The sequence below is a fragment of the Nomascus leucogenys genome, chromosome 15, assembly GCF_006542625.1.
Source record: "Nomascus leucogenys isolate Asia chromosome 15, Asia_NLE_v1, whole genome shotgun sequence".
Classification (NCBI taxonomy): domain Eukaryota; kingdom Metazoa; phylum Chordata; class Mammalia; order Primates; family Hylobatidae; genus Nomascus; species Nomascus leucogenys.
This window is the reverse complement of record NC_044395.1, coordinates 63,344,334-63,363,713: the sequence shown is the minus strand read 5'-3', so window position 1 is coordinate 63,363,713 and position 19,380 is coordinate 63,344,334. Positions and strand designations below refer to the sequence as shown.

At 54.4% G+C, this 19,380-nt stretch overlaps 1 protein-coding gene across 3 annotated transcripts in view; it reads left to right on the top strand.

The window, feature by feature from the left end:
* ARHGEF17 (Rho guanine nucleotide exchange factor 17) overlaps positions 1-19,119 on the top strand; it is a 61,166-nt gene extending 42,047 nt beyond the window's left edge. Inside the window, exons 3-21 of one of the 3 annotated variants that reach the window (XM_003254743.4) lie at positions 2,657-2,839; positions 5,358-5,474; positions 5,686-5,778; positions 6,000-6,176; positions 6,534-6,584; positions 6,850-6,959; positions 7,067-7,152; positions 9,655-9,773; positions 10,141-10,354; positions 10,909-10,982; positions 11,862-12,061; positions 12,243-12,544; positions 13,024-13,273; positions 13,565-13,651; positions 13,990-14,057; positions 14,269-14,417; positions 15,207-15,381; positions 15,495-15,764; positions 17,406-19,119. In XM_003254743.4, the coding sequence (XP_003254791.1) occupies positions 2,657-2,839; positions 5,358-5,474; positions 5,686-5,778; positions 6,000-6,176; positions 6,534-6,584; positions 6,850-6,959; positions 7,067-7,152; positions 9,655-9,773; positions 10,141-10,354; positions 10,909-10,982; positions 11,862-12,061; positions 12,243-12,544; positions 13,024-13,273; positions 13,565-13,651; positions 13,990-14,057; positions 14,269-14,417; positions 15,207-15,381; positions 15,495-15,764; positions 17,406-17,602 (2,922 nt within the window). In that variant the 3' untranslated portion in view covers positions 17,603-19,119. Of the gene's footprint in view, positions 1-2,656; positions 2,840-5,357; positions 5,475-5,685; positions 5,779-5,999; positions 6,177-6,533; positions 6,585-6,849; positions 6,960-7,066; positions 7,153-9,654; positions 9,774-10,140; positions 10,355-10,908; positions 10,983-11,861; positions 12,062-12,242; positions 12,545-13,023; positions 13,274-13,564; positions 13,652-13,989; positions 14,058-14,268; positions 14,418-15,206; positions 15,382-15,494; positions 15,765-17,377 lie in introns of all 3 variants that reach the window. The other 2 variants (XM_030829327.1, XR_004033639.1) reach the window with 2 other exon arrangements.
* The last annotated feature ends 261 nt before the right edge of the window (positions 19,120-19,380 follow it).

The window sequence follows — 19,380 nt, the reverse complement described above, 5'->3', positions numbered from 1 at the left end:
ACTAGTCTACACTGCCTGGAGCACAGTGGTATTCAAATTGAGATTGGACTCCATAGTCCCAGTGTTAACTTCCACGATCACTGCCCTCACTAATTGATAAGTGTTGTTCCTGCAGGCCAGGTGTTCAAAATGAACAAAGAAGTTAAATAGAAGTTAGGAGCCAGAAGGAGGGAGGATTTGAAACAAGGTCTGGCCGGGCACGGTGGCTCACGCTTGTAATCCCAGCACTTTGGGAGGCCGAGGCGGGCGGATCACGAGGTCAGGAGATCGAGACCACGGTGAAACCCCGTCTCTACTAAAAATACAAAAAAAAATTAGCTGGGCGTGGTGGCGGGCGCCTGTAGTCCCAGCTACTCGGAGAGGCTGAGGCAGGAGAATGGCGTGAACCCGGGAGGCGGAGCTTGCAGTGAGCCGAGATCGCGCCACTGCACTCCAGCCTGGGTGGCTGGGTGACAGAGCGAGACTCCGTCTCAAAAAAAAAAAAGAAAAAAGAAACTAGGTCCTAGGGATACACCCTTCCTCAGCATCACCCTCACCCTCTGAGCCTATTTTCAACTCTAACACTCGAAGCTAACGCCCCTTTCCCTGACCACCCTGACGAGCCCCCCTCCCCTTGGCACCCTGATCCCACTCCTCTTTTCCATAGCACTCACTGTCTTCCACCATGCTGTATAGTAATTTACGTATTTATTGTGCTTCTTTCCTGCCTCCCACCACTCAACGTGTCAGCCCCACAGGGGGTCTGTGCAGTGAGGTGCCCCAGTGCTGGGCGGGCTGAGCATTGGTGAGTGAATGGGGCATTGGCTTGTGCCAGGTTCCGTATTGGGCTCTCAGTCATTGTTTGTTCTTTCCTCCTGCTGTGTGCCCGCTTCTGTGTGGGGTGCTGGGACCCTGAGGTGAGCGGTTTAGCTGCTGCTCCTGCTCCTTGTGGAGCAGCGGGCCCTGACCCAGCCTAGGAGCTGGCTCACCTGTGGGTAGGAGACTGCCTGCCTATCTCCTCACCATCATCCCAGCCTTTTCAGAATCCCCAGCTAAGAGAGAAGATTCTGTTGAGCTTTGCTTTCTCAAGCTTGTTTTACAAAACAAGCCAGATTTTTAAAAATGTTTAATATAAATGTTATTGCAACATCACATATGCTTTTTCAAACAACACCCTCCTGTTTCTTTAGTCTGCAGTTACAGCGTAGGGCCAGTAGAGGGGGACCTCTCCACAAGCGCACTGGCCCCTGAGCTGGGCTATTAAAGCTAGGGGAGCATCTTTGCATCTAGATTTGACGTAAAATAACGGGAGTTTTAGTCACAGACTGGCCAGCAGATCTGAAATCTGTAAAACAGCGTTCAGAGAGTGTCATTAAGAGCCTCCAGTAACTTCCCATGTGGTCTCGTGATCTCCCACGACCCTCCCTGCTTTATCTTCACACCATTATCACCTTATTTATTTAGTTATTTATTTAGTCGCTCAGGCTGGAGTGCAGTGGCGCGATCTCAGCTCACTGAAACCTCCACCTCCCAGGTTCAAGCAATTCTTCTGTCTCAGCCTCCCAGGTAGCTGGGACTACAGGCGCACGCCGCTATGCCCAGCTAATTTACTGTTTTAGTAGAGACGGGGTTTCACTGTGTTGCCCAGGCTGGTGGCGAACTCCTGAGCTCAGGTGATCTGCCTGGCCTCGGCCTCCCAAAATGCTAGGATTATAGGCTTGAGCCACCGCGCTCTGCCGCATTATTGCCTTTTAACTGACTACGAGATTTCCACACGTCATCCATTCTGAGACTCGTGGTCTTCACATTTTAATATCCCTAAATCAGGGTTCATTCTGTAATTGGTAGCATATCATAATTTAATTGGCAACCAGTTTTTCTTAAATATAAAATAATGGCCGGTGCAGTGGCTCATGCCTATAATCCCAGCACTTTGGGAGGCCAAGGCAGGTGGATCACTTGAGGTCAGGAGTTCGAGACCAGCCTGGCTGACATAGTGAAACCCTGTCTCTATGAAAAATATAAAAAACTAGCTGAGTGTTGTGGCGCACACCTGTAATCCCAGCTACTCGGGAGGCAGGAGAATCACTTGAACCCGGGAGGCGGAGGTTGCAGTGAGTTGAGATCGCACCACCGCACTCCAGCCTGGGTGACAGAGCAAGACTTCATCATAAAATAAAATATTTCTTGGATTTGATGAAATATGATATTTTTAAAAATTTCTTCCATTTGTGTGTTTCATCAGACTAGATCCTAAGCTCTATCAGGACAGGGATTGTGGTCTTTCTTATTCACTGCTGTATCCCAATTCTTAGAACAGTGCCTGGTACGTAGTAAGTGCTCAGTAAATCTTTGCTGAGTTAGTGGTGGGAGGTCTTTCAAGAAGCCCCATCTTACTTTCCTCATTCCAAGCTCTGCTTGTTCACGAATTAAACAAACCTCTCCTGAGCGTCCTTGCTCCCATCTTGTGCCAGGCCCTGGGCTCAGTGATGAGGGCATGAGCTTAGATCTTCCCATCTCCCTCCTAGAGCTCTTAGTCTCATGAGGGAGATGTGGAAGGCAGGGCGCTGAGCTGCAGGCCCTGGTGATTCTGTGTGCACTCACACAGGGGCCCTGTGTAGGTGGGGTGTGGGTGGCATCTCTGAGGGAGGGTACACCGACCCTGTGGGTCCTTCAGGGCTACATGCAGCCGCTGAAGCAGCCAGAGAACTCCGTGCTCTGTGACCCTTCACTGGTGGACGAGATCTTCGACCAGATCCCCGAGCTCCTGGAGCACCACGAGCAATTCCTGGAGCAGGTTCGGCACTGCATGCAGACCTGGCATGCCCAGCAGAAGGTGGGAGCCCTGCTCGTCCAGTCGGTGAGTGGCCCCGCTGCTGCCAACTCCCACAAGCACGGGCCCTCCTGGAAGGGGCTGGATGTGGCCACGGACCCCACCCCTACCCACCCCACCTGGATACTGACTCTGTTCCCAGATCTGACCATAGAACTTGGCTAGACCTTAGTACTTACCCTGGCCCCTGGGTGGACCTGAACTTGGACACTCCCCTACCCCAGAGCTTGGCCAGACTCTGGCACGGACTCCGACCCCAGCCAGACACTGACTCTGATCCTGGACCCTACCCCGCCCCCGGCTGGCACTGACGTGACTCTAGTCCTGACCCCAAGCTGGTGCTGACGCTGACCCAGACTTCAGATGGATGCTGGTACTGACCTCCACCCTATCTTTACTGGAACCAAAATAACTGCCCTGGTCCTGACCCTGGACTTGGGCTGGATGTTCATGCTGGCTGAGTCTTGACTTTTTCTCCATCAGATATTTTCATCATAATAGCATACCTGTTTGCTAGGCATTGTTCTAAATGTGTTGTATCTATCAACAGCCCTGGTAGGACAGTGCGTTGGTTACCCTGATTCTAAAGATGGTGACTGAGACATGGAGAGATTGGTAACCTGATGAAAGTTACAGTTAGGAAGTGGTGGAGGACTCAACTCCAGAAAGCCTGTTTCCAGTGCCCCAGCTTCCCCTACCCCATACTGCCTCTCACCACAGGCCAGATCTCCACTGTACAATTGTCAAGCTCCCACAATAGCAAGTGAGATCTTAGAAAAGGTATTGACTTCAGAATTCAAAAAGAACATCGAAAGCAAAACCAATAAGCATTTAATTAAATGCCTGTAAAACATAGCATGCCATTTTAATTCATTGTTAAATTTAGTATTTATAAGAATTTAATTACATCTGAAAAACTTCCAGTTCCATTTTATTTTGCCAGAATTCCCAAGAATACACGATGATGACTGATAAATCATAGTCAAATGCAAACTAAATGGTTTCTCAGAGCCACATAATTTCAAAAGCAAAATTGTAAAAATTCTTGCAAAAATTTTACAAGTGAAAAATTATATCTATTTCTGTGGGATGTATGTTTCAATATATTTGCTATGCTGTGGGGTGGGGCCTTGAACCATCTTAGAATGTCCTTGCTGACCCAGAAACTGATGGGACCAGACAGGGGTGATGGGGGTCCCAGCTTGGATTGAGTGCTGATGTCTCCAGCCCATCATCACTCTCAGTGTCAGAAGCTCAGCCCCCTGCCTGGACCTTGATACTGACCATGGACTACGGCAAAACCCTGGACCCGGAGGGGTCAGCACAGGATGCTGTGTCCCAGTGTGGGGGTGGTTGGTGAGGGCTGTCTTCCTCCCTTTGCTTCTTCACACCCTGCCCTGTTCTGTCCAGAGGCAGGGGCAGTTGGCACCTTAAAGGGACAGGACTCTGGCCAGGCGCAGTGGTTCACGCTTGTAATCCCAGCACTTTGGGAGGCTGAGGCGGGCGGATCACGAGGTCAGGAGTTTGAGACCAACCTGACCAACATGGTGAAACCTCATCTCTACTAAAAATACAAAAATTAGGTGGGCGTGGTGGCACGCACCTGTAATCCCAGCTTCTCTGGAGACTGAGGCGGGAGAATCACCCGAACCTGGGTGGCGGAGGTTGCAGTGAGCCGAGATCGTACCATTGCACACTCCAGCCTAGGTGACAGAGTGAGACTCCGTCTCAAAAAAAAAAAAAAAAGACAGGACTCTGAGGGGTACAGAAATATCACTAATGTGGTCACATAGCTTATCCACGGTACCGTTGAGACAGGAACCCAGGTGTCCTGGTTCCCAGACAAGGCTTCTTACCAATAACCTCCATATTTAGTCCACCATCAGCATCGAGCAGGTATTAGCCACCAGCTGTATGTCCTGCCCTGAGCTGAGCTTTACTGTGGGTGGGATGGGAGCACTTTTCATGGAGAGGGAGAACTTGTCCTAGGAAATCAGGAGAAGCCAGAGGCCAGGTGGAGTACCAGGCAGAGCTGTAGTCAGGGAAAGGAGTACTTCCGAGAGGAGGCAGAACTGGAGCACAGCCCTGAGGCGGGGCGAGATTTGGATGAGGAAAAGCATTCCTGGTGGGGGGATCTGCATAAGCAAAGGCCAAATGGCTAGAATGAGTCTGTCACTCAGAGAACGGGGAATGGGAGACCTGCCTGGCTGGACTTCGTGAGGGTGGAGGTCTAGGGATGGAAATGCCCAGTTGGAAGTGAGAGAACCAGGTCTGAGCTCACAGGATACATTCAGGTCTACATATGTGCATACATGAACAGTCACACCCAGATAATATGAGCACTCATATATCCATGTGTACACATGCACATGCGCCTAAACACGACCACACTTAGAGCCACAGGACACGTGCCTGATCCCTTAGAGATTGTATCATTTCTAGTTGGAGGGAAAAGATGGTGACTCATGAATCAGTGAAAACTAGGACAGGGTGAGGTGGGGTGAGGGACACCTTGAGGGTCCCCAACCTGCCTCCTCCTCCACAGTTCTCCAAGGATGTCCTAGTAAACATCTATTCCGCCTATATCGATAACTTCCTCAATGCAAAGGATGCTGTGCGTGTGGCCAAGGAGGCGAGGCCTGCCTTTCTCAAGTTCCTAGAGGTACTGTGGGCTAGGGCAGGGGGATGGAGGTGACCCTCACCTTGGGCCAGCTTTGAGGGCCCCAGGAGCTCCCAGCGTGGGTACCATAGTCCCAGCCACTGGGCCAGCCTCCGCTCTCAGGCTGAGCTGGAGGGGCTTGCTGGGGACCTATCCCTGGACATAGTCTCCCTGGCATGTCATTCCTCACACGGTGCCCATCCATGGGTTTCAGCAAAGCATGCGTGAGAACAAGGAGAAGCAGGCGCTGTCTGACCTCATGATCAAGCCTGTGCAGCGGATCCCACGCTACGAGCTTCTGGTGAAGGTGGGCATGGAGCTGGGTGGGCAAGTGGGCAAGGCCTGGAAGGATGGGGAGATACAAGGAGGTCTAAGGCCCCTGCCTCGCTGTGCCTGACATCAGGGTCTGTAGGGGTCAGGTAGGAAAGAAAGTCCTCTTTGGAGTCTGCCCATAGTCCCTCCTGCTCCAGCAGTCTGGGGCCCCAGGGGTAGCTAAGCAGTCAGGCCTGGTCCCCATTCCCACCCCAGGACCTCCTGAAGCACACACCTGAGGACCACCCGGACCATCCACTCCTGCTGGAGGCACAGCGGAACATCAAGCAGGTGGCTGAGCGCATCAACAAGGGTGTGCGGAGTGCCGAGGAGGCGGAGCGGCATGCCCGTGTGCTGCAGGAGATAGAGGCTCACATCGAGGGCATGGAGGATGTGCGTGCGCCCTGCCCCACCCCACCCTACCCACCCCACCCACATCTGTGTCCACTCGGCCTCTTGTGCATCTGTGGCCACCTGGAATCGTGGCTGTGTCCATGTCCGGAACCACAGTGTGTTTGCATCCATGTCTGCCAGTCTCTGTGGCCACACGTCTCCACCTGTCTGTGTTCTTCCACGTGTCTCTGACCTTGGGTCCTGTGGCCTGGCAGCACAAGGGCATTGGGAGGGTGGGCAGCATGCTGCTTCCATTGGCCTAGCCCATGGAGTGGGGCCGAGGGATCACTGGGATTTGTGGAGGGGATAGGGATTAATAACTGGCCTTCGAGATGCCTTGTCCCTCCTGTCCCACAGCTCCAGGCCCCTCTGCGGCGGTTCCTGAGACAGGAGATGGTCATTGAAGTGGTAAGAAGTGTCCCAGTGTCTGCCCGGCTGTCCCCACCTCCTCACTTTGTCCTCTCTTCTGCTCACACCCTCTACCTGCAGGTCTCCCTGCTCTTTCACCCCGAGGGGAGCCCTGGTTGAGTCCCCACTCTGCTCTGACTCTCTGGGCAGCTGGGGAAGAGCCCTCACTCTCCCTGGGTCTCAGTGTCCCCTTGGGTACTATGGGCAGGTGGGTGGGCTTCTGGACTGTGTCCACCCACCCTGAATTCTGCCTTGGGCTCCACAGAAGGCGATCAGTGGCAAGAAGGACCGGTCTCTCTTCCTGTTCACGGACCTCATCGTCTGCACCACTCTGAAGCGAAAGTCAGGCTCCCTGCGGCGCAGCTCCATGAGCCTGTGAGTGGCTGGGCCGGGGTTTGGGTGGTGCCAGCAGGGGGAGCAGTTGTTCCTCTCTGAGCCCCACTCCCCAACCCTGGCCAGAGCGCCCCATTGGCTCCCCACAGGTACACGGCAGCCAGTGTCATTGACACAGCCAGCAAGTACAAGATGCTATGGAAGCTGCCGCTGGAAGACACAGACATCATCAAAGGTGGGTTTGATGCTAGGGGTTCTGGGTGTTGGGGTCTTCCTCTGAGAAGCCCTCCTGGAGGGTCTGAGCTCCAGCCAGTCTGGCTGCTTGTCCAGCTGCTTTTCCACTTTTGGGCCTCGCTTTCTCATCCAGTGCAAGGGGGCTGGCATGAAGGACCCATTTGGCACCCATTTGGAGCCAGACACTCTGTCCATGCACACCTCCTTCCAACTGGGCAGGGACCTAGGCTGGCAGCGGGAGCTGGGTGGGGGTGGTGCACAGAGAGCAGCATCACTGTAATTAGCCATTGATTCATCTGTGCAAAATCATTTGAGCGCCTAGTATTAGATGATGTTGCACTGTCTGGTTCAGCGGTTTCACACACAGGGAACAGACACTCGCTTGAGTTACTGCAAGCAAAGGGTTGATTGGAGCCATCCATGTTGTTCGGGGCTGAGACTGTTGGGAGCTGAGGCAGCTTCCAGGAGCCGCTCCTCCTGCGGCGTCTGTCTTTCTTCCCTTCTTGCTGAGTCGGCCCTGTTCTCACTGCTGTTAGCTTCCCCTGCTTCCTCATAACTCCCGTGATCAGACCCAGGCTGGCTCCTGGCTCAGCTGGAGGGGAGCTCACCTGGAGCTTGGCCCTCAGGGTAACAGACAGGTTTGCCCAGCCCCTTGGTGAACCCAGGCTTGCCCACTATGTAGGAGTACCAGCTGGTTATTACTCTAATTGGTCCAAGTCAATAGAATGACCACCTTTAAGTTAGGTGCCCACTCCTGGTCCAGTCAGCTGTGAGCAAGAATGGGGCAGGGTCATATGGAAGAAAACATGGCTGCCCAGGTGGTGAGGGTTGGGATGGGACAGTTCATGTCAAAAGGAGTAGATCGGCTTCGTCTCTTCAGGCTGCTTTAACAAAAATACCGCAGACTGGGCAATTTATAAACCAGAGGAATGTATTGCTCACAGTTCAGGAGGCTGGGAAGGCCAAGATGAGGGTGCCAGCAGAACTGCAAGGGGCCTGTGCTTCAAAGAGGATGCCTTCTATGTGTCCTCACTTGGCGAACAAGCTCCTTCAGGCCTCTTTATCAGGGCACAAATCTCACTCACAATGGTTCCCCTCTCATGACCAGGTCACCTCCCAAAGGTCCGCCTCTTTTTTTTTTTTTTTTTTTTTGAGACAGTCTCACTGTGTTGCCAAGCTGGAGTGCAGTGGCACGATCTTGGCTCACTGCAACCTCTGCCTCCCGGGTTCAAGCAATTCCCCTGCCTCAGCCTCCCGAGTAGCTGGGACTACAGGTGCGCGCCACTACGACCAGTTAATTTTTTTTTTGTATTTTAGTAGAGACGGGGTTTCACCATGTTGGCCAGAATAGTCTCGATCTCCTGACCTTGTGATCTGCCCACCTTGGCCTCCCAAAGTGCTGGGATTACAGGCCTGAGCCAACACGTCCGGCCAGGTCCGCCTCTTAATACCAACACACTCAGGATTCGATTTCAACCTGTGAGTGTTGAGTGGACACAAACATTCAGGCAACAGCAGAGCTGTTCCCAGCCTCGGCCTAGCAGGAAACTCCACTGCCATCCACCGGGCACACACTCTTCTTCCCGTAGACACAGTGAGACAGCCTCCCTGTCCAGTGTGACTCCATCTTACAGTTACAAAGCGTGCCCTCCCCTCCTTAGCAGGCTGCCTCTCACCCCCACGGGGTTCTTGGTCACAGGGCCACTTCAGACAGGACTTGCCAGTCTCAGGGTCCATGTCTCTAGTGCTGTCATGACCCGTCCAGGGCTGCCTTACCATTCTGCAACCTGTGGCCCAAATATTAAATTTATATACACCAATAACACATTCTATAAACTAGATTGGAGAAAAACAGGAAAAGAAACTCATTTAGGAAAAAGCAAAAAGAAACTTCTTTTCCCTTGATTTCAAGACACATGTGTCCTGGCCCAGCGGTGGAGGGACAGCTCCATGTATGGACCACTGGTCCAGAGTGTGCGTCCCAAGCCTTGGGTTGAGGGTGGCAGGCCGTCTGCAGGACCAGCCGCTTGGCAGTGTTCAGGTATGGGATAGGACCATAGAAATCCAGGGCACCATGCACTGCCCCCTCCTTTGTGGGGCGATGAGTCTCTTGGTCAGCACATTTGACTGCCTGGGGCTCTGCCTGCTCTGCCAGGGCCCCCACAGGAGGCTGCAACGCCGCAGCAGTTCCGTGTCAGCCGGGGCCTGTGTGTCGCAGAGCCAGCCACCATTTCATACTCCGTGCTCTCCCGGGAATTCTCCGTGGGCCTGACATCCTGTGCCACATGGCTCTGAATCAGGCCCAGTCCCCAGCTCACAGGGCTGGGGTTCCTCTGGGACCTGCCTGCTAACTTTTTTCCCAAGTTGGGGTTTCTATGCTCTTGGTTTGTCAGGTCCCACCCCAGGCCCAGCTGCAGGCTATGCAGTGAGGGAAGGAGAGTCTGTCCCAGCCTGACCTTGTCTGTCTCTGTATCAGTCCACGGCCTTCCTCTCTCCCCTCTAGGGGCATCCCAAGCCACCAATCGGGAAAACATCCAGAAGGCCATCAGCCGCCTTGATGAGGACCTCACCACCCTGGGCCAAATGAGCAAGCTCTCTGAGAGCCTTGGTTTCCCCCACCAGGTCTGTGCCCTCTGCCCGATGCTGGGGAGCCAGGGGGTGGGAGGCTTCTGACCCTATCTGAGAGATAGACAGCCCTGACATTTGCCTGAGGGAAGAGACATCCCTTTCCCTCATCTGAAAGCAAAAATTGCAGCCTCCCTCCATATGGGGGAAGTAACATGTTCCAGGTCTGAGGGTGGAGACATAGCTGCATCCCTATCCGAGGGTGACAGAGGCCCCATCCCCCATCTATCAAAGGAATCCAGGTCTGAGGGAGGAGACAGTCCCACTTGCTGTCTGAGGAGAGAGGCAGGTCCCCACACATTAAGGGCAGGTGCAGGCTCTGGTGAGACGCTGGGGCCTGAGGCCTGGGCCCTCTTCCCCACAGAGCCTGGACGATGCGCTGCGGGACCTCTCAGCTGCCATGCACCGGGACCTGTCAGAGAAGCAGGCGCTGTGCTACGCACTTTCCTTCCCGCCAACCAAGCTGGAGCTGTGCGCCACTCGGCCCGAGGGCACCGACTCCTACATCTTTGAGTTCCCTCACCCTGACGCCCGCCTTGGTTTTGAACAGGCCTTCGATGAGGCCAAGAGGAAGCTGGGTAAGCCAAGGCACATGCTGGCCTTCTCCTCCTAGAGCTTCCAGGCAGGAGGCCAGAGGCATCTCAGAGCTGTCTGTGACTTCAGGAGCCAGAACCACAGTGCTCTGTGCTCCGGCTCCACCTGGTGGGGAGGGGGGCTTCTGCAGTGAAACATCAGACTGAATAATAGCTGTGGCCTCCCTGGCAGGGAGGGGATTCCATGGATAAGGTCTCACTGTCTGTTGGACCTGCCCCATAGTGGGCACCAATAGCCAAGACCCTCCCCATACCCTCCCTACACACACTCTGAGCAGGGCTGGATCAGGGAAAGCTATTGATCAGGGCTCATGGCTTAGAAGATCCATAGAGACCTCTGGGTCTAACCCCAAGACAATACACATGGGAAAAGATTGAGGCCAGGAGCAACTGCCTTATTCTAATGTGGCTGGGATCAGGCCTCCCACTAGAGAGACCCTGAGGGGCAGGGGAGGAAGGGGAATGGGTCAGGGGCAGGACCAGGGTGAGATGGATGCTATGCTAAGCAGGGTCTGTCTGTCTGTGCATCTCCACTACAGCATCCAGCAAAAGCTGTCTAGACCCTGAGTTCCTGAAGGCCATCCCCATCATGAAAACCCGCAGTGGCATGCAGGTATGTCTGCATCTGGGTCACGTGGGTGCATGTTTTCAAAGCCAGCAGGTGTTCATGAATTTTTGTTTTGTGTACGACATTGTGTATATGCCTTGAACATTGCTATTGCTCCTTATGTCTTGGAGAATTCAGCTCTCTGTACATGTGCGTGGGTGCTGCATATGTATTACATGTATACATGTATATGGGTATGCTTCGTGCATATCTGTATCTGTGCATGTGAACAAAAGCTATATGAATGATGGGAAGTAACTTCATTTATGTGCTTGTATGAGGCTGCATACATATGTACAGAGGTTACCAGCATCACATTTTTTCTATGGGTGTATCCATGATTATATCCGGAGATATGTGTGTGTACATGTAGGCATGATGGCCTGTATCCCATAGGCATGAGTGCATTTGATGTGTAGACGGTCACATGGGCAAGGCGCGGTGGCTTACGTCTGTAATTCCAGTACTTTGTGGGGCCAAGTTAGGAGGATCACATGAACCTAAAAGTTCAAGACCAGGCTAGGCAAGACCCTATCTCTACAAAAAATTCAAAAATTATGCACGTTTAGTGGCCCGCCCCTGTGGTCCCAGTTACTCGGGAGGCTGAGGTGGGAGGATTGCTTGAGCCCTGGAGGTCAAAGCTGCAGTGAGCCATGAACCCACTACTGCACCCCAGCCTGGGAGGCAAAGCAAGAACCTATCGCAAAAAAAAAAAAAAAAAGGGTCCTGTACCGCATGTATGTGTACGCGTGTGTAGAGGGGTGTATAGGTCATCCATACACACCCATGCAGGCCTGCCTCCCTCCATTCTGCCGGGGTTTCCCAGGAGTGGGGAATGCCGGCAGCAGTTCCTCACTTCACCTTCTCCATTGGTGCCTCCTGCAGTTCTCCTGCGCAGCTCCCACTCTGAACAGCTGCCCGGAGCCCTCGCCTGAGGTGTGGGTCTGCAACAGCGACGGCTATGTGGGCCAGGTGTGCCTCCTGAGCCTGCGCGCCGAGCCGGACGTGGAGGCCTGCATCGCCGTCTGTTCCGCCCGCATCCTCTGCATCGGGGCGGTGCCCGGGCTGCAGCCTCGCTGCCACCGGTGAGGCCTGGGCGGCGGGGTGGGCGGCACCGCGGGCCTGGGAGACCCAACCCCTGTCCCAGCACACTCTGAGGCCGCCCCGGCCTGGTTGTGGGCGGGGCCTGGTGAGTGTGGGCGGGGTCGGTGGGCGTCGCCAGCGAGGCCCTGTAGCTGTTCTCATCCTCACTCTCTCTTCTCGCAGGGAGCCTCCTCCGTCGCTGAGGAGTCCTCCAGAGACCGCACCGGAGCCCGCCGGGCCGGAGCTGGACGTCGAGGCCGCTGCGGATGAGGAAGCCGCGACGCTTGCGGAGCCGGGGCAGCAGCCCTGCCTTCACATCTCCATTGCAGGCTCGGGCTTGGAGATCACGCCGGGCCTCGCCGAGGGTGACCCCCGCCCAGAGCTGGTGCCCTTTGACAGTGACTCTGATGATGAGTCTTCGCCCAGCCCCTCGGGGACGCTGCAGAGCCAGGCCAGCCGGTCCACCATCTCCTCCAGCTTTGGCAGTGAGCTTTGGCCATCTCCTCCAACTTGGCACTGGCAGGCAGGGTGGACTGCCCAGAGGAGGGGGAGAGGAGGGACCAGTGTAGGGCAAAGGCATGGCGTCAGACCTCAGGATGTTAGCACACAGAGCAATGAGGGCAGGGGATGTGACACCGAGGATCCAGAGGACAGTGGGACAGTCAGGCGGGATCATGAAGACCTTGGAGCACTCAGCTAAGGAAGATGGGGTGTTGGTGGAGTGGGGACCCACAGTGTGGCCACTGGGTCCGAGGGGCCAGGCGAGATCAAGGATTCTCTAGTGCTGAGCTGTCGGTGAGCAGGGCAGCAGGCTGGAGCAGATGCAGAGGCCTCGGGGATGGGGAAGAATAGCTTTGAGAGGCTCTCCGGAGGGTCATGGCCAGGAGGGATGCATGGCTTAGAAAGATATCAGGTCCCAGGCCTGGCAGAGGAGGATGGAGACAGAGACCTTTGTCTCCCTCAGATGAGGAGACCCCGAGTTCCAAGGAGGCCACGGCAGAGACCACCAGCTCAGAGGAGGAGCAGGAGCCAGGCTTCCTGCCACTGTCTGGCTCCTTTGGGCCTGGTGGTCCCTGCGGCACCAGCCCAATGGATGGGAGAGCCCTTCGCCGCTCCAGCCACGGCTCCTTCACCCGGGGCAGCCTTGAGGACCTGCTGAGTGTCGACCCTGAGGCCTACCAGAGCTCCGTGTGGCTGGGCACTGAGGATGGCTGGTAGGGACAGGGGAGGGACTAGGGACACAGTGCCAGAACTCTGAGCTCCCTGCTCTGAAAATCATGTGGTCCCCTGGAGCCAAGGCAGGAGGGCTTTGGGTCACACCTCAAGGGTACTGCTGACCAGGGATGTCAGTGGGTCTGACAATCCCAGGGAGGCTGTGGGACCTCAGTACCTTGGGCAGGCACCCAGCATTGAAGACGTGGTGCTATGGGCAAAGAGGTGGAGGGATGACTCCAGGGGCTGGTGTGCCCCAAGCATTTGTCCCAGGTGCATACCCCGATCCACAGTGTCCACGTGTACCAGTCCTCCGACAGCATCCGTGACCGCAGGAACAGCATGAAGCTCCAGCACGCGGCCTCTGTGACCTGTATCTTGTAAGGCCCCAGGGTGGCCCTTCCTGTCTAGACTCTTCTCAGCCACACGTGCAGGCCTCCTTCTGTTCATCTGGGCCCCCTGCTCTACTGTCCCTCCTCTCTGTGGAGGCTGGAAGCCAGAGGCCTGGCCCTAGGCTAGCTGTGCCTCTTACACACTGTGTGAGCTCGGGCAAGTCACTCCCTTTTCTTAGCCTCAGGCAACCCCCACCTGGAGAATAAGGGGTGGGAAGAGGTGGCCTCTCGGGAGCCATACCCATTCTATCTGTGGTTCCCCTGGTCCTGGGTGACCCACTTTGGCTGCCTGAACTCCCTTACTGCTTCCTCTTTTCCCTACCCAGGTATCTGAATAACCAGGTGTTTGTGTCTCTGGCGAATGGAGAGCTTGTGGTCTACCAAAGGGAAGCAGGTGAGTATCTGCCCTCCCCCACACCCTGCCCCTGTCCCCTTACTGGTGTTGGGGCTCTTTCCTGGAGATGTGGCTTTGGGCAACTCCCAGGCCCTCTCTGGGCCTTGATGTCCTTGCTTATAAAGGGGAATGTTAACATCCCATTTCAGGGGAGACTGAGGCTCAAATTTAGAACTGGAGTGAATTTCCTGTTTTCTTTACCCCACTCCAGGCCATTTCTGGGACCCCCAGAACTTCAAATCAGTGACCTTGGGCACCCAGGGGAGCCCCATCACCAAGATGGTGTCTGTGGGTGGGCGGCTGTGGTGTGGCTGCCAGAACCGAGTCCTTGTCCTGAGCCCTGACACGCTGCAGCTGGAGGTAGCAGGGGATGGGGGAATGGAATTGGTGCCATGGGATGAGCTAGGTCCGTGTGAGAGGGAGATGGAGACCATGGTAGGGGCATAAGCAGCATCCATCAGAGGGCTAGGGCCTTCCTCTGACCACAGAGTGACACTGGCCAGTCCCTGTCCTCCTTCGATCCTCACTTCCTCTCTAGCTGATGAGGAATACATTAAGTGTCCCATATACATTAGGAATCTTATTCATCCTCCTGCCCACCCTGTCTCTCAACTCAGGTTTTAGGGTCCTTTGGGGATAGGACAAGAGTCCTTCCTGATGTCAACATCCATTAGCATTAGACTCTGGCATTTATTGCTGCACATGTCACTTGCACACATGTCAGAAGTATCCAGGGGCAACGCGTTCCCTTAATTTCCCTCACTTATTCCATTGTTGGCTGGGCAAGAGTCCAAAGCCCTGGGTTCAGGCCCCAGCTCTGTGACTGACTTGCTGCGTGACCTTTCCCTTCTAGGCTTCAGCTTCCCCACCTGTCCAGGGGGAGGCCAGTGACTGATTTTAGAACCCTTTAAGCATTGAAGTTCTCTGATCCTTAAATCACTCAAGTTTAATGGGGAGAAAGCACCTCCATTGTAATTCCTGAGAACTAAGTTGGGAGGTGCTGGTGAAACCAAGCCTTGTAAGGTTAATCAGACCAAGGACCAACACTAGTGTGAGTTGTAAGGGATGGACACTGGTGAAGCTCCAGGCTAGGGTGGGCCAAGGGAGGCAGGCCTGCCAATGACCCATCTTCTCCCCCGCCTTCCCCAGCACACGTTTTACGTGGGTCAGGATTCAAGCCGCAGCGTGGCTTGCATGGTGGACTCCAGCCTGGGTGTGTGGGTGACGTTGAAAGGTAGTGCCCACGTGTGTCTCTACCATCCAGACACCTTTGAGCAGCTGGCAGAAGTAGACGTCACCCCTCCCGTGCACAGGATGCTGGCAGGTACTGACCTCAAACTACCACAGTGCTCTCCTTGGAGGCTTTCTGCCCGATTGTAGAGGAGGCTGAGCCAGGGCCAGAATTCAGCCCCAGCTGTGGTCTGTCTCCTATCCCAGGCTCGGATGCCATCATCCGGCAGCACAAGGCTGCCTGTCTGCGAATCACAGCGCTGCTGGTGTGTGAGGAGCTGCTGTGGGTGGGCACCAGTGCTGGTGTCGTCCTCACCATGCCCACCTCGCCCGGTACTGTCAGCTGCCCACGGGCGCCACTCAGTCCCACAGGCCTTGGCCAGGGACACACTGGCCACGTCCGCTTCTTGGCCGCAGTCCAGCTGCCAGATGGCTTCAACCTGCTCTGCCCAACCCCACCACCTCCCCCAGACACAGGTGGGTCAATGCATCATACCCCAAGCCAGGGATCATGGACATTTGATTTAGGACTCCCCATTATCCTGCCAGAAGAGCTTTCAAGAGGGAGGAAAAGTGTCACATAGAGCTGGAGGTGGCATATATGACAGGAAATAGGCCACGGAAGTCCCCAAATGAAATCTAGGATAGTGTGTGTGTGTGTGCGTGTGCACCTGCATGTGTTGTGTGTATATAAAGTTCTGTCCAGAGAAATGTCATGGGAGACAGGGAGGACAGGGAGGGAACTATAACCTAAGAGGTAGAATATGTCACAAATAGAATATGTATGTAGGAAATATGTTCTGTTGTATATATTTCCTATATACACCAGGAAATAGCATAGGACTAGAAATGATGTATAGGGCAGGAAGTGGAATCAGGAAGTGATGCACAGAGCAGGAAATAGAAATAGCAACAGAAAACAACATAGAATGGCACTAGCACAGAAAATGGACTGAGAATTAGAAAGTGAAACAGCATGGTACCAGGCGCGATGGCTCACACCTGTAATCCCAGCACTTTGGGAGGATGAGGTGGGAGGATCCCTTGAGCCCAGGAATTCCAAGACCAGCCTGGGCAACATGGTGAGACACCATCTCTACAAAAAATACAAAAATTAGCCAGGTGTGGTGGCACACACCTGTGGTTCCAGCTGCTCATGAGGCTGAGCTGAGGTGGGAGACTCACCTGAGCCCAGGGAAGTCGAGGCTGCAGTCAGCAGAGATTGCGCCACTGCACTCCAGCCTGGGTGACAGAGTGATACCCTGTCTCAAAAAAATAAAAATAAAAATACGGCCGGGCGTGGTGGCTGACACCTGTAATCCCAGCACTTTGAGAGGTTGAAGGGGGTGGATCACCTAAAGTCAGGAGTTCAAGACCAGCCTGGCCAACATGGTGAAATCCCATCTCTACTAAAAATACAAAAACTAGCTGGGTGTGGTGGTGGATGCCTGTAATCCCAGCTACTCGGGAGGCTGAAGCAGGAGAATCACTTGAACCAGGGAGGTGGAGTTTGCAGTGAGCCAAGAGTGTGTGCCATTGCACTCCAGCCTGGGTGACAAGAGCAAAATTACGTCTCAAAAAAAAAAAGTGAAACAGCAGGAAATGAGGTACATCAGGAGGTCACAACCAGAAAAGTTTTGCTTTGGCAGGACAAGAAATGATATTCCCAAGAGGAAGTGGCCATGGAAATCAGGAAGCAATAAAGCCTCGGGTCAGGAGTTGTCTGGGTTCACAGAAGACTTAAGCTACCTGGGAAAGGGCTGTTGGAAGTAGGAGGCTTATTTAATGCAAGGACATTGCATGCAGTAATCAAGAGAGATAGAAAGTGGCATCTTACAGGGCACTTACATTGTAAAAAGAAAAAAATCAGAAGTGGCATCACCTTGGGAAGTTATGTGACTCCTGACTAGAGATTACAGATGGGACATAAGAAGTCTGGCTGCCAAGAAGTGGGCATTTCTTTCTAAATAAGTTCCTAGCTAACAGAAAGTTGGATTCCCCCATAGGAAGTGTGCACGTCTTCCTTCCTATCTTCTGGGGTGTGGGAATTCAGGCCCTGATGGGACAGTGAAGCTTCCATTCACCCCCAGGCTGACAGATCCTCGCCTCTGCCCCCAGGCCCTGAGAAGCTGCCATCATTGGAGCACCGGGACTCCCCTCGGCACCGAGGCCCCGTCCCGGCCAGGCCTAAAATGCTGGTTATCAGTGGAGGTGATGGCTATGAGGACTTCCGACTCAGCAGTGGGGGCAGCAGCAGCAGTGAGACTGTGGGCCGAGACGACAGCACAAACCACCTCCTCCTGTGGAGGGTGTGACCCTGTCTGCCGTGGCCCAGGACTGGCCCGCCCACCTGCCCTCAGCCTGCTTGCCTCTTCCTAGCCCACACGCAGACTTTGACCAGGAGCGTCCAGACAGGGGCACACATGTGCCTGCGTGGGCTCTGCCTTGTCTTCGCAGAAGCATTCCTGATGGAACACCCGCTGGCCAGCCAGGCCACGGCTTCTCCCGACCCTCTGGCTGCCCCGGTGCTCCCAGTCATGATCGGGTGGGGGACATGTGGGCGGACCAGGACCTCTGACCCTGGAGCTTCTACCAAAGACACAGCTGGGTCTGGACCCCACGGGGCTGGGGAGGGCCATGTGCAATATTTGGAGGGCAGCAGGAAGGCTGGGGAATTCCCCATGTACAGTATTTATGTTCCTTTTTAGATGTGTACCTTCCCAAGCACTTATTTATGCAGTGACCTGGTGACCTGGGGTCGGGGTGATTTGAGGAAATGACATGAGGAAAAGAAACCTATTTCTGCCCTGGGGACCACCCTGGGACTCTAACCAAGCCTTCCTGGAGGGACCCATGCGCCCCTGAGCCCCATTCCATTCATACAGACACACACGTACGCACACTGCATGTCCAAGGCCCTAAACATTGGCCGTTGACATAAACTTTCCAGGGCCCCAGCCTGATGGGGCTGCCCTCAGTCCTCTAGATCAAGATGCTGACTATTAGGGGGCAGTGATTGCCATCTGGGGACCTGCCAGGCTTTGTCATTTCCCAGTTTGTTGGTGGTGCCTTTAGTGGTTCCCTAATTTGGGAACACTGATGGGGCCTTGGACAGGGCTTTCTCTCAGGTGAGAGAAATGGGCCCGCGATCTCCTCACAGTCGCCCCCAGTCCTTGGCCCTGCTTCCCTGTGTCTCACGCACTGGCACATACGGTCATCTTGGAGGGCAGACCTAGGAGCCCCTCACTCTGACCACAGAATCCATCTCCACACCCCTTCTGCCAAGGGAAGCCCCTTCAGGAAGGACCCCCCAAAGCTGAGGGGCTGAATGTAGCCTCTTCAACAGAGAAGGCTCCCACTTGAGAGCAGCCTCTGCCTGACCCCCTGGACTGCAGGGAGCCACTCTGACCCTCAGCCCCCTGGCTTCTTCAGCTAAAACTCCAAAGGTTTGGTTTCAGATGGGGTTTGTTTTGTTCTGTTTGGTTTTGGTTTTGTTTGGGGTGGGTGGGTCATTGTGGTCTTAGATTGTGTTTCTCTTGCTACCAAACAGTCATGTATTAACTCTCTTTGGATAATGAAGTTTAAAGAGTCAATAAATAGAAACACCAGATGACTGCATTGGTGGCCACAGTGGCCTCCTGTCAGCAACCTCAGGGCTCAGTCTCCCTGGCCACATGGGCCTTCCGACGTCCACACACTTGGGAAGAAGGGAGGCCTTGGAGACCCAGAAGAGTGCTGGACGGCGAGGTTGCCACGATTTGCTGTGCTACCCTGGGCAGGTGTCTGGGCTGCAGTTTCCTCATCAGGAAAATAAAGGGGTTGTACCAGTTCAGTGCTTTGTAACCAGGGTTACATGGTAGAATCCCTTGCAGATGACATGTAAATGTGGAAACATGATACATAACTTATTTACGTTTTATTCGAGAGCTTCGGAGTCAGTGGGCCTGGATGGAGCTTGGGAATCTGAAACTGACATGCTCCAGATAAAGAGCCAGGCCCCCCATTGAGCCTGTTTATGGCTCCTCCAGGAAACAATGTTCTCCAGCAAAGCCTCAGCTGGAGAACCCTGATGAAGGCCAAGGCCCTGCTCCAA